The sequence below is a fragment of the Nannospalax galili genome, unplaced genomic scaffold (assembly GCF_000622305.1).
Source record: "Nannospalax galili isolate Female #2095 unplaced genomic scaffold, S.galili_v1.0 scaffold208, whole genome shotgun sequence".
Taxonomy (NCBI): Eukaryota; Metazoa; Chordata; class Mammalia; order Rodentia; family Spalacidae; genus Nannospalax; species Nannospalax galili.
Genome location: NW_008357998.1, coordinates 1,506,095 through 1,519,367, shown reverse-complemented (window position 1 = coordinate 1,519,367; position 13,273 = coordinate 1,506,095). Strand labels below are relative to the sequence as shown.

At 41.7% G+C, this 13,273-nt stretch overlaps 1 protein-coding gene across 1 annotated transcript; it reads left to right on the top strand.

Annotated features, from left to right (window-relative positions):
• Positions 1 to 10,370: 10,370 nt before the first annotated feature.
• On the top strand, positions 10,371 to 11,077 carry CUNH12orf60 (chromosome unknown C12orf60 homolog). The gene is given in 2 exon segments (XM_008856039.1): positions 10,371 to 10,533; positions 10,536 to 11,077. Coding segments are annotated over 2 exon segments (705 nt in total).
• The last annotated feature ends 2,196 nt before the right edge of the window (positions 11,078 to 13,273 follow it).

Sequence of the window (13,273 nt, the reverse complement as noted above, 5' to 3'; positions counted from 1 at the left end):
CACCCCCACCACCCAACCACCCCCACAATCCAATGATCACTACCATGACCACCACAAAAACATCACCACCACGAACCCGAACCCTAACGCTAACCCTAACCCTAACCCCAACCCCAATCCCAACCCTAACCCCAACCCCAACCCCAATCCCAACCCCAACCCTAACCCTAACTCTAACCCTTTTGTCCACTTAATGTTGAATTTCAAATCAATAATAATAGAGATTCCTATTTCATAAGTGGTTCTGACATGTACTATTCTTTTGAATTATAAATGAATAAAAATTATTAGTATATGTCAAAAAACCCCAAATGCTACACCAGCTACAAGAAAATGGATACTTTCCAGACGTCTGTATGGAGGAAGGCCTCCCAAACCTAAAACCATTGGAAAAAAGATCCACATGTCAAAGTCTGACCAACAAAGACAACCATGTGAGTAGAACTAAAGACAAATTTGGAAAAAATATGTTAAAATTGAAAAACATTAAGGTTTAAGAGTTTTATTGTAAAGAAAACCAGAAATAGTCATCTATTCAAGCCCTTGTTACTTGTGGTTTTGTTCCAATCTTTAAGGCAAAGATATCCTCAGAATTTTTTTCCCTTTTGACACAAATGGACTTGTGTTTTTCTGAGTCAGTTTTACCTTGTAGCTCTGTTTTTCTTGGGTTGGGAAGGGGGGAGGGTTCCTTATGCAAGCCTGCTACCACCTATGTCTGCCCAGGTAGTCTGGACTTGGGTACTAGCTAGATATGACTCAGGAGTGTTTCCACTCTCAAAGTAAGATGAGTGCTAGAGGTTTGGCAAGAGGGGAGGTTGACAGTGGGCAGGTGATGATATTAGAAGAGCCAGATGAAGAAAGCCATTTCTTCATTCATTAATAATTGTTAAAAGTAATAGAAGGCCAATGTTTTGGTTTGGTTTTATTTGTTTTATGTTTTGAAACAGAGTCTCTCTGTAGCCCCAGCTGGCCTGGAACTCAGTATGTAAACCAGGCTAGCCTTGAATTCACAGAGATCCACCTGAGGATTAAAGGCATGTACCACCACGCCTGGCAAGGCCACTGTTTTGGAATGAGCTCCTGCTCAAGATCCCAACAGACAGATGACCCCAAATCAAAATAGAGTTACTCCAAACCAAAAATTAGTTATTTGACATTCCAAGAAATTAAGACGGATGATAGCTAAATTTCCCAAACAGACCAAGTTTATTCTTTATAATTGTGAAATTCCCTCCCTAAATCCTTACCAAAGAAAAACAAAAACAAAAAACAGCAAACAAGTGGCCCAAAGTGATCTGAGCTTGATTAGCCAGTAATTATTTTATCCTATTGTTAGTATTGTCTATTTCCCCATTCCTCTTTAAGGAAAGTAACTTGACCAATGAGTATTTTGCCTTTTGTTTTTTCTTCAAATTTTTTTTTCTGTTTAAAAAAAAACCAACCTCCTCTCCTCGGCTCATCAGAGAGCACTTACTCTGTTTTCTAGAATCAGATGTTGTCCTAGGACTGAAAAGAAAGCCAGTGAACACCTTTAAACCCACTTTGTTGTAATTTGTGCTTGGCATGATTTAACATGTAGTGATTTTCTGTGAGTGAGTTATTGTGTTGGACTTTGTGACACATAAGAAGAAGAAGAATATGTGATTCCTGCTTTGCTGGCGTCTCTAATTGGGTTAGGAAGTTAAAATGATTATAACTACCATGTCAAATTGAAAATACTTTGTCATACAAGGTGGACGTTTGACTTGTGCAAATTCAAATTTTAAACAGGGACCACTTTGTACTATGATATGTTGATCCCGCTGTCAGACACATCTGTCATCTAGGAAGGTTCACAACTTGTACTCCTTTGAATTGATACTCTTAAATAGGTACTTGATGGTGGAGAGGCTAGACGCTGGGTGGAGAAGCATGTGTTGGTAATGTGCTTCCATTCTTGTCAAACACTTAGTTCTGAAACCGAAAGTGATCCTCCCACTCAGCAAAACAAAAGCCCTGCAATTAATCTAACCTCTTCAAGACCACAGTTGTAACCCAGGCAAGCCATCACACTGATGCTTACCAGTGATTACAGGCGTGTTCTGTGCTAAATACTTGCCCCGTCTCATTACATTACATTAGCTACCTGGGGGCTGGGAAAGATTGTAAATTTTTATTTTTATGTGTGCACCCGTGTCGTGCAATGCCGGCAGAAGTCAGTAGAAGCCGTCAGATCCCGTGGGACTGGAGTTACGGACAATTGTTAGCTGCCATGTGGGTGCTGGGATTCGAACCCAGGTCCTTTGTAAGAACAATCAGTGTTCTTAACCACTGAGCCATCTCTCCTGCTCCCATGATTGTGACATTTAACCCAGGTAACTAACTGCACTGACTTTTGTTTGGTAAATTTGAACTGTTATAATTTGAGTTGATACATGGCTACTGCTTCCTGCCACTGAAAATTACTCCATTTGGCAGATGCTGTCTGCACCGAGTCTGTGCTGTTATTCGAGCATGTTATCACAGTGGTGCATGCAAGGTCCCAAAGCACTCAGAAGCGGGAGGATGGGGAGTTGCTAGCCAGCAGGTGGAGCTCTTGGCTGCTGGATTCTGATCTCACTGTCACGCTGGCCTGTGCAATTGCCCTCTCGTATACGTTTGGGCTCTGTTTGTTAAAATGAAGGGCTTTTTTTTGTTTGTTTGTTTTTAAATTTTTTTATTGAGCTTTTAAAATTTCATATATTTCCCATTCAAATCCAGGCCCCCCTCCCCCATCCATACCTCCCCCTATCCCCCCACTGAACCCTATGTACTCTGTCATACATGCTGAGTTCATTCATTCGTTCATTCATTCATTCATTCATTCATTCAGGTGTTTATACCCACGTATCCTTCAGTGTAAATGCATCCACTGGAGTCTACTCAGCCCATCCAGTGGTCGTTTGTAAGTCATACTCTCCCTCACCCAGCAGCAATCAGTCTCAAATAGTTCTCAATCTAGTGCCGGCCCAACACCCATTCTTCACTTCCCCTTTGGGCCCTTGTTTAATTGAGCTGACATGGGTCCTGCACTCAGTGCCACTGCCACCACAGGCTCACATGAGCAAGCCTCCAGTGGCCTGGAAGCCTCCACCTTCCTGTAACTATGAACCAGCCCTAGCTCTTACAATCTTTCTGTCCCCCCTTCCTCAATGGTCCCTGAGCCATGGGTGGGTGAGGTTCAGTATAGGAGTCCCGACCTACACTGTACAGTCTCTTATTCTCTAAAACTTGCCAGATGTGACCTTCTGTGTGCGTCACACTCTGAGATACGAGGGACCCTCACTGGTGAGAATCGAGGGGTGCATTAGCCCTCTCTCTACCCCTTATTCCATTATGTTCCCTAAGCCTTGGTTGTAGAGATTCGACTGCAGATGTGTCACCTAGTACTGGGCATCTCCCAGGTGTATGTTCTCTGTGCCTGACCAGATGTGCAACTCTGCAGTAGCCTCCGTCTGTTGCATTAAGAAGCTTCTTTGATGAGTGCTGCATGGCATGTTTGTCTCTAAGGGAGGTCTCTTCTGTCTGGCACTGTGTTCCCTGCCAAACAGCTTTCAGGTATACATATACATTAATATTCAGACACTCTGTGCATTTCTCATAGGGTTTCTAGGGCATCACTTTTCCCTCTTAAGTTCCCTAACCCCCCGAGATTCACTCATCTCCACTCTTTTTTCTATCTGACCTCCCTCCTCCCTCTTTTCAGAGTAACAGAGCCCCATTATCCTCACCCTCCTCCCAAAACCTCCTGACTTAAAATGAGGTTTTGAGGCCAAGTGTGGCCTTGCATAGCTAACTATAATCCCAGAGGATTATAGACAGGAGGATCAGCTGTCCAAGGTCAGTCTCAACTATATGCTGAATTCAAGACCAACCTGGGCTACCTGAGTTTGTCTCAAAAAGAAAAAAGAAAACAAAAAAAAGAGTGATTGCCTCTAAAAATTAAGGTTTATTTCATGGTATTATACAGGTGACTTAGTTTTAGGAATTATTTGCATGTGGCGGTCAGAGGACCCTTGCAGGATTTGATTCTCTCTTTTCACTGTGTGGATTCTGGGGATTGAACTCAGATTGTCAGGCATGACAGCATACCCACTGAAGCATCTTGCTGGCCCTACATTTTTATTATTATTCTTTTTTTTGGAAACAAGAGTCTCATATCTAGCCCTGGCTGATATGGACCTAGCTATGTAGACTAGACTGGCTTCAAACTCATAGAGATCTACCTGCCTCTGTCCATTACTTTTGATGTATATAAAAATTGTATTTCAAAAGTTTTTTACAATGACACTATAGATTTTTCTACTGTGATACGGTCTCTTTCAAAGGTGGTCTTGTTGAAATAGTGTTGATTTGGGGAACATAAAGAGCTCTTCTCTTTTAAGAAATACATACTGAAAAATTAAAGATGAAATGATATGATCTCTGAGATTTACTTCTAAGTAATCTGGAAGGATCAGTAGGGCAGGGTCATGGAGAAAATAAGATTGGCCTTGTTTTGATCATTTCTGAAGCTGGGTTAAAGGATGGCCCATGTGTATTCATGATGCCACCATCTTTAGTGTAGAGTTCAGCTTCTCCTATAATAATTATGTGTTATGTATTATATACAGAGGGCTGGACTATGTCTGACGTTGCTGTTAGTGCTCTCTGAACCACTGAATCACTGCTGTGGCTCTTCCTCACTGTCCATTTGTGAGTAGACAGCATACAGATAGAGCTGGGAGCCTTGTATGAGAAAATCTAGAATCTAAAAATAATAAAATAAAAAAATAATAAAATAAAATCTAGAACCTCCCATCCTCCCTTCATTTAACTCAAATCAAAAGTTAATCACGATGTGATGATCTACTTTCTGATGTAAATTCTTTTGGAGAGTATTTTGAACAGAAAGCGGAATACCAAGGCTGTTCAGCAGCACTTACCAAATGTTCTGCTGGACCTTGAGACATTTCTTAGAAGCTGAGTATCCCTTCCCCTTAAGAAGATAGTATGTTTTGAGGCACATAGTATATTTAAGTATAGTTTACTTCATGGAGTAGAAGTACTGTGTGTTAGTTGGTATAGGAGCCCACCTTTCTTCTTTCTGAGTGTCACGATCACATTCATGACATAGAAGTGAAATATTATCTGTATAAGCAAAACACATCTGCACAGGCATCATTTTATCCTTCATGCTTTCTAAAACGGATGCCTTTATTCTCCCTCTGTAACTCAGTTTTAGATTTGTTAAACATCTTTCCCTGATGTTTTCAGGAAAATAATCACAAAAATGTGCCATGCGATCTTCTAACAAAGCCATTATTATATTAGGGCTATTCAGGACTGACATTATTCCCAACCCCCTTTTAACCCTCAGCACTCAGCATATTCTAACATGAATAGGAATGTCTACCTAACTTACCTTGCCACGCTTCTGAGTTTGTGTTCCAGCAGTTGTTTAGGAGGATTGTTGAAGGGCATTTTCAACTAGCTTCATCTGGATGCTTCTGGTGGAATGTGATGACTTACACACTTTGCTGGTGTCTGCTGGGTCCCTCCGCCTGGCTGGTTTATGGCCACCTCTGCCTGGCTTAGTTCTCAGAATGCTTCAGTTTCCTATAGTATATAATCTGAGTATGTAGTAAGTCATATACTTTCAAAGACTAATACATAGGTAATGCTTGTTTTTAAATTTTCTGTTCTTTAATAGGTTTTTGTATTATTGAAAAGTGCCACAAAATTGAAGTAGTCCAGCTCAGTGGAGAAGATGACCTTTGGATTGTAGCTCTGAGTGTCCATCTTTCAACACTTCCAGAGACATTTTCTTCAATTTCTGTTGCATTTGGACCTTTATTATTTTTATTTTATTTTTAAAATTTTATTTTTATTTTATGTGTATGAGTGTTTTGCCTGCATGTATGTTAGTGTACCATATGCATGCAATGCCCTCACAAAAGTTGGGCCAAAGGATGGAAGTTTAGTTGGCAACACTGTACTTTAACTGTATCTGCCTTGTAAGAATCAAGGGAAATAGTGGGATGTGCCTTGTGTTCAAGTCTTTAGGCCCTCTACCAGGATCAAGGGATATGCAAAGGAGAAACAAAGGGGAGACCTCTGACATCTCTAAGGATGACCTTGAGTTTTTGATCCTCCTGCCTCCACCTCCTAAATGCTGGTATTATGGGCATATGCCACCATACCTAGGTTTATGCGGTGCTGGGGATTGAACCCAGGGCTTCACTAATGCTAGAAGAGCCCTCTGCCAACTGAGCCACATTCTCCATCTGGACTGGCTTTTTTATATGTTAATCTTGGTGCCTTCTCCACTCTGCCCTACTCTCCCATTTCAGCGTCATGAGTAGTGAAGATTAGGTGAACTGTACTTTATCTTAATTGAGGTCAGCACCCCTCTAAGTATTTTTGAGTGCTGTATCACAATCTTCTCCACTAAAGTGAATGGTTGTTGAGGATAATATCCGTGAAAGTGAGTCATTTCATATATTCGCATATCTGTGTATTCAGGACAGCACATACTATTTGATTGTGTGTGTTACAGAGAACATAGGGGATGTAATATTTGGAATTAATTGTCAACTTGACAGAATCTAGAACTCCCTAGGAGATGGGCCTCTCAGCATGTCTGTGAGGATTATCTTGAATATATTTATTGAAGTGCGAAGACCCACCCACTGTGGGTAACACCGTTCCCTATGCCGAAGATTCTGGGCTGTGTGAGAGTGGAGAATTTGAGCTGAGCACTAGTGTGCATTCAGAGCTCTCTTCTATTTTTTTTTTTTTTAAAGTTTATTTTTGGCTGGGCGTGGTGGTGCATGCCTTTAATCCCAGCACTTGAGAGGCATAGGCAGGCAGATCTGTGAGTTCAAGGCCAGTCTAGTCTGCATAGCGAGTTCCAGATCAGCTGGGGCTATAGGGAGACCCTATCTCAAAAAGACCAAAAATTTTAAAAAATTTTTATTTTATGTGTATGAGTGTATTGCCTGCATGTGTGTAAGTGCACCTGTGATGTGTGCAATGCCCATGGAGGTCAGAAGAGGGCATCAAATCCCCTGGAGCTGGAGTTACAGGTGATTGATCGCTGCCCTGTGAGTGCTGGGAATCGAACCTGGGTCCTCTGCAAGAGCAGTCAGTGCCATTGGGCCATCTCTCCAGCCCCAGAGCTCTTTACTTCTTGATGAGGGATGCAATGTGCCTGCTGACTGAAGGTCCTGCTGCTGTGACATCCCCTTAAGGATGAACTTTTAGATAAAACCCTAAATTGTTTCATAGCAACAGTAAAGAACTAAGCCAAGGAAGATGGAGAGAAGTAGGACGTAAGTTAGAGATAGATATAAACCTACAAGCAGCTTCGTGGGTGTGGGAAGGACTTCTGAACAAATGGGTTTTACTGAACCTTGTAACCAAATCTTATGTTTTGAGATCATTTACCACTATCTCAGCTTGTTTGTAATGTAAAGAAACTTACCAGGCCTTGAGCTCCTCTTGTAACCTAAACAGATAACTTTAATTCCTCATGATACTTCCTTGCCCTTGATCTAGAACATGCATGCCTGTATGTGTGTGTGTAATAGATAATCCCATTTGTATTCTATGTGTATGTGTATCTGACAGATAGTCCTAGTTGTGTTACAAACAACAGATGACATTAACTGATAACATGTTTCTGGTTGTATGTGCTGTTCCAGGTAATTAAGGGCCAGAAATGGCACAGTCCTTCCGTAAGACAGCGCCTCTTTTCTTTCTCCATTTCATGCTGGATGTATCGTTTTGATAGAGAGCGAGCAAGACCTTGGTTTGGGAGCCCCATTTGGGGAGAAATCTGAAGGAGCAAATTCTCTGAACAGCTGGGGTTCCACTCTTGGTTGAAATGGATGCTAAGCGGCAGACTGTCTATATTCAGGCATCTCTGTGATGCAGCATCCCACTGCTGTACATGGGCAGGAGGAATGTTTGGGTGGGGGAGGGGAATAAGATCAATTCTGAGTTACAACTTAGAAGACAGCAAACTTAATAATAAAGGTCTCTAGGCAACTGCAGAGGTTTTGTAGTTTGAAAGTGCGTATCTTACTGAGGACAGTTATTTCTTTCATCTTTTCCGTTTTTAAAAAGATTGTTTTGTTTTTAATTTACGGTGTCTGTGTGCACTGTGTATAAGTGAGGGTGTGCACTTGTTACAGACACAAATGTGAAGGTCAGCAGAGTCGGTTTTCTCCCTTTACTGTAGGTTCTGGGATCAAACTAAGGTCATCGGACTCATGACCAGCGAGTGCTTTTACCAGCTAAGCCATCTCGTTGGCCCCTCTTCTCTTTTCAGTAGGTTTTCAGGTGTATCTTGTTTCTTGAGGTTACAGCTTTGAGGTATGTTTTCCTGTCTAGGTGATTAAGCCCTGTTGGATTAACTTTTAAGGAAAGGGATAATAATACATCTTTATATTCTTTTGAGCAACTTAGAATGTCATGTTCCAACCCAGGACCAGAGGTAGAATTTATGTTCCATTATTTTGACCAAAATTCATGTAATAAAGTAGATTAAAATAATTGAAAAATACAAAATAAATCTATGCAATAGCCATGCACCATCAGGAAGAAGCAGCCTTCTCCTAATGGCCCTCTCAACACAGCTCTGCTATCTGCATCCCCCTCCTTTCATCTGGTATTTTGTATTTATTTACTTATTTATTTATTTATTTATTTATTAATTATATTTTGGTCTTTTTGAGACAGTGTCTCCCTGTAGCCTCAGCTGGCCTGGAGAGCAGGCTGGCCTCAAAATCACAGAGATCTGCCTGTCTCTGCCTCCTGAGTGCTGGCATTAAAGGTGTGCACCACCATGCCCAGATCCGTTTTCCCCTTTTTTCTAAGAAGGCTACTGCTTGTTCATTATTAAAGAACAGCACATCATTCCAAGTCAGCGAATATATCTAATTAAGTTTTTTCAAATGCCCTGACATTTTGGTCTGGATCCTCATGGTAGTTCCCTAGTTCACAGCTCTGTTTCAGTGAGCTGAAAATGCATATAGTGCTGCTTGAGACAGGGTCTCCCTGTAGCCCCAGCTGGCCTGGAGCTCACTATGTAGACCAGGCTAGCCTTGAACTCACAGAGATCCGTCTGCCTCTACCTCCCAAGTGCTGGGATTAAAGGTGTGCATCACCACACTTGGCCCAGTTTACATTTTATTTTGACACAGTGACTCACAAAGGTGCCCGGGCTGGCTGGACTTGAACTCAATCTGCAGTCCTTGAATTTATGATTTTCTTCCTTCAGCCTCTGACTTGCTGGGATTACATCCCTAAATCCCATGGCCCAGCTCCGTGTGTGTGTGTGTGTGTGTGTGTACATGTGTGCAAATGGAAGCCAGGAGTTGACTGACATCAGGTCTCTTTCTCAATCACTGTCCTCCTTATGTTTTGAGACAGGGTCTCTTTGAATCTGAAACTTCCAGATTTGGTTAGACTGGCTGGTTGGTTTGGTTTGGTTAGACTAGACTGGTTGGTTTGGGTTGTTTTGTTTTTTGAGATTATATCTCCCTGTAGCTAGTTCCAGCTGTCCTGGTACTTGCTATGTAGATCAGGCTGACCTCAAGTTCACAGAAAGCTGCCTGTCTCTGCCTCCTGAGTGCTGGCATTAAAGGTGTGCACCACCATGCCCAGATCATCTGGTATTTTAAATATTTTTTTAATAAAAGTATTTTGTTATTTTTATTCAGTGTGAGTGTATTGACTGCATGTATGTAAGTGCACCTATGTCATGCAATACCCAAGGAGGTCAGAAGAGGCCATTGAATCCCCTGGAACTGGAATTACAGGTGGTTGTTAGTCGCCATGTGGGTGCTGAGACTCAAACCCAGGTCCTCTGCAAGAGCAGTTGGTACTCTTAACAGCCGAGCCATCTCTCCAGCCCTAGTATTTTAAATCTTATCGAGGGTCAATTAGGACACTTCTTTCCTTTCACGTGGTATTTTAAATTCTGAGGCATACAATTGTGATATTTCCTCTTCTTAAAATTAGTGTGTTACCAGGGAAACAAGAGGTGGGGTTCAAAGCTGATGTTGAGGGGGACAATCAATCTGCAATTACCTCCCAGCCTGCTGATACCTGACTAACTACCTAATGTGTGTGGTATGAATTCAGTGACACATTCCTATTCTTTCTTATTTCTGTTATTTCTATTTAAAGCCCAGTATCATATCTGTTTAAATTTTGTATGTCTTCCCCCCCCCATTCTTGTTGGGACTCATCCTAATGTTTAAATTCTCCTTTTAGGGTAACCTCTTCATGGTGGCCAATCCCAATTACAATTTTCATTAGGGTTTTGCTTTTCTTTGCAGTGCTAAAATTTCTAAGTTGGAGAAATGTCCTCAGAGTCAGAAAAGGACAAAGAGAGACTGATTCAAGCTGCCAAAATATTCTTCTTTCACATTCGAGATCTTGTTTCCTTCATAAATACGTTCATTCAATTGTTTAACCTTGCTCTGAAGACTCAGATCCCACCAATGGACATGAAAGAAGATAGTTGCATGAGGATTTCTTTGAACGAATGATCAAAAAATTTAAGGAGATGTAGTTGATAACAGATGCAAAGCAGAGCAGGATGCCAAAGGAGTCTTTATGTTCCAAGGTTGCAACTGCCATGAGCACCACAGCCGAGGGATGCACCCACGTGGACCTGTGCCATCCAGCTAAGTTCACGAATATCCAGACACAAGTCACTGTCTCTGTGCTGAACAGTAATCAGATCCTTGGGAGTCTGGAAACTTCTTTTTCACTCCTGATGCAGCTCCCCATCATAGATCTTTGATTAAGTGATTTCTATAGAGAGGACACGGAAGAGCAACCAGATGCCACCACATCTGATAAAAGCATGAGTCCAGAGCTTTCCCAAGCCACTGAAATGGACACCTTGATAAAGCTGCGAGGTGCACTAAGAACCGAGAATGCCAGCAAGCCCACAGAAGCAGCAGCAGACCAGCTGGAGCAATTCATCAAGGCTACGGAGCCGACCTTACAGGTGCTCCCAAAAGCCATCAAGACTCTGAAAACTGATCTTTCCATTGTTTAAGAAAGTCATGGACAAGTAGAGGTACAATACAAAATTTGCTCACTTCTGTCTGAAAATAAACTCGAGTTCTGTAACTTTTCAGGGCACTTTCTAAGTTCCATGGATGCCAGATAGGTAGCATATTAGAACTTAAATACAGAGAGTACTCCCTTGGCAAACCATTGACCTGTATTTATTTTTATTTTATGTGTATGAGTGTGAGTATACTACATGTGTGCCTTGTGCCCAAGGAGGCCAGAAGAGGCTGTCAGATCCCCTGGAATTGGAATTACGACGGTTGTGAACCACCATGTATGTGAGTGTTGGGAACTCAACTCAGGTCCTCTGCAAGAGCAGCCAGTGCTTTTAACCATTGAGGCGTCTCTCTAGCCCCTTATCTGTAGTTTTGCTTCATCGAAATAAAAAGGAACAACCGCTGGGCATGGTGGCACATGCCTTTAATCCCAGCACTTGGGAGGCAGAGGCAGGTGGATCTCTGTGAGTTCAAGGCCAGCCTGGTCTGCATAGTGAGTTCCAGGACAGCTGGGGCTACAGAGAGACCCTGTCTCAAAAAAAGACTAAAAAATAAAAAATAAAAAAAAAATAAAAAGGAACAACCAAGGAAACCTACCTGAAATGACAGTAACTAACTAGAATATATTGCTGTAAAAATCAAGGCAGTGTTATAGTTGAGGATATTTCTAAATATGTTGTTTTATCTCAAAGCACAATTAAAACAACCAATTTCTACTTTTAGCAAGTCTATTTCCAAGTGCTACAGTATGACATCTGGGTAAATATAAATATAATCAGTAGATAATCTAGTTAATGTGACTGCTCATGCTGCCATGTGGGTGCTGGGAATTGAACCCAGGTCTTCTGCAGGAGCAGCCAGTGCTCTTAACCACTGAGCCAGCTCTCCAGTCCTTTCTTGTGCATTTGTATACCATGGGTTTTTTTCTGCCCATGCTATCTGTTGTTACATGTTCACCTTGGTTAAGGGGGTTTCCAGAGTTCCTTTATACCCAATATTTTGTTCTGGTCCTATTCATATAAGCAAGAAAATTATATTATTGCCCATTCATTGTTTTTATATAGTTCTAGGTCACTCATCAGGAATATTTAGTGAGGATTTACAATAGTCAAAACACTGATGCTATAGAAATTGGTATTGAGGCAGAAGAGGGAGGAGAGGTCCAGGAAAAAATTGATACAAAGGCTATGGAATTACCATATGAGACAAAATATTTTGGGGTGAAGACGGAGAAAAAGCCTTGGGGCAGAGTCTTTCTCTGAACTGACTTGGGAATGGCTGGGGGCAGTTGATGGGAAGTCCGTGGATGCTGACGGGACTGTCAGCTGAGATAGCCATTCAAAGCAGACATGGGCGAAGCCCACTTCCATAAGGATAAATGCCGTTCAGGTGTTGGTGGCTCCTGGGAGGCTGACCATCAGATCACTCACAGTGTCTCTTACAGACATGTCCCCATCACGGGAACTACAGACCTTCGTCCGCTAATGACTCCCTGCCTGTTGGTACCTCCTCGCTTGTGGAAATACTGAAGGAAAGTTGAGTTCCTCTCAAACCTTTTAAAATACTTAAAATACTTTTAAAACTTCTCAAATACTTTGGTTTTGGGTTACTCTGCCTTTCTCTGAAGTCCTTCAGGTTTTGAAGAATACAGAGAAGACTAACTTGTTGCAACATTCTGCACAGTCTCATTCCTCCTCTGGAACCATGAGCACTAGTGTTGTTGAACTGAAAGAAATCTAAGTAGGGAGAAAGGGAGAAAGGGTGAGCTACCATAACACAAAACAAAACACATGGCTATTTAGTGTGAAAAGTGAAAGAGAGAGAGAGAGAGAGAGAGAGAGGAGAAAGAGAATGTAATACTTGTGATCTTGCGATACTTTTCTTTCCCCTCCTTTTCAGTTGCCAACTAGTTATGAAAGCCCCTAGTTCAGTAAAATGTTTGTTGAATTTTACCAAATCAATATTAGGGCTGAGGATGTGGCTTAGTTGGCAGAGTGCTTTACCAGTATGCACAAAGCCCTGGTGGGTTCCATCCCCAAACACTGTAATTCCAGTGTCCAGGAAGTGGAGGCAGGAGGATCAGAACTTCAAGATCATCCTCAGCTACATAGTAAGGTTGACACCTTGTCTAAAATTAAAAAAAAATGAATTAATTCAGTGTAAGTCCATTGGAATTAGATTAC